The following is a 636-nucleotide window of genomic DNA, read 5'->3' as shown; positions in this document are numbered from 1 at the left end:
CTCATCAGAGTGTGTTAAACATCAGGGAGAGGTGAGAGGACGTCAGGTTTCCCTGGTGCAGCTTCCTGCCTTGTATGGAAAACCTCAGGAGGAAGTGATGGAGGAATCATTCAGGTGTATCTCCCTCTGTGATCCTGAGGGCGTCCATGCCTTCATCCTGGTCCTACCTGTGGGTCCCCTCACTGATGAAGATGAGGGAGAGTTAGAGACCATCCAGAACTCATTCAGCTCTCCAGTCAATGACTTCACCATGATTCTGTTCACTGTGGAGTCAGATCCTGCAGCTCCAGCTGTTGTTGACTTTATAAGAAAGAGCAGAGACATCCAGGATCTGCTTCAGAGCTGTGGAGGAAGATCTGTTGTTGTCAACATCAAGGACAAACATCAGATCTCTGAAGTGTTGGAGGCTGTGGACAAGATGAGAGCTGAAGGATCCAGATGCTTCACAAAGGACATATTCACCAAGGCTCAGATGGAGAAGGTTTCACAACTCAAAGCTGAGCTTCAGGGTGTCAGACAGAGGAGTGGGATGGGAGGTGATGATGAGAGGCAGAGCAGAGAGCCTCTCAGGATGGTGCTGATTGGGAAGACTGGCAGTGGGAAGAGTGCAACAGCAAACACCATTTTGGGCAAAAA

At 49.5% G+C, this 636-nt stretch overlaps 1 protein-coding gene across 1 annotated transcript in view; it reads left to right on the top strand.

Annotated features, from left to right (window-relative positions):
- The window catches only part of LOC111651317 (GTPase IMAP family member 8-like), a gene marked incomplete at its 3' end in the record, with an annotated part of 1,218 nt that extends 589 nt beyond the window's left edge, over positions 1-629 (top strand). Inside the window, exon 2 of the mRNA XM_023401299.2 lies at positions 9-629. Coding sequence (XP_023257067.2) covers positions 9-629 — 621 coding nt within the window. The remainder of the gene's footprint in view (positions 1-8) is intronic.
- Between the last annotated feature and the right edge of the window lie 7 nt (positions 630-636).

This window comes from Seriola lalandi, unplaced genomic scaffold (genome assembly GCF_002814215.2).
Source record: "Seriola lalandi dorsalis isolate HSWRI2012SDOR001 ecotype SW California unplaced genomic scaffold, Sedor1 jcf7180002053579, whole genome shotgun sequence".
Taxonomy (NCBI): Eukaryota; Metazoa; Chordata; class Actinopteri; order Carangiformes; family Carangidae; genus Seriola; species Seriola lalandi.
Note: the sequence above shows the minus strand (reverse complement) of the source record. Positions and strands in the feature narration are given on the sequence as shown.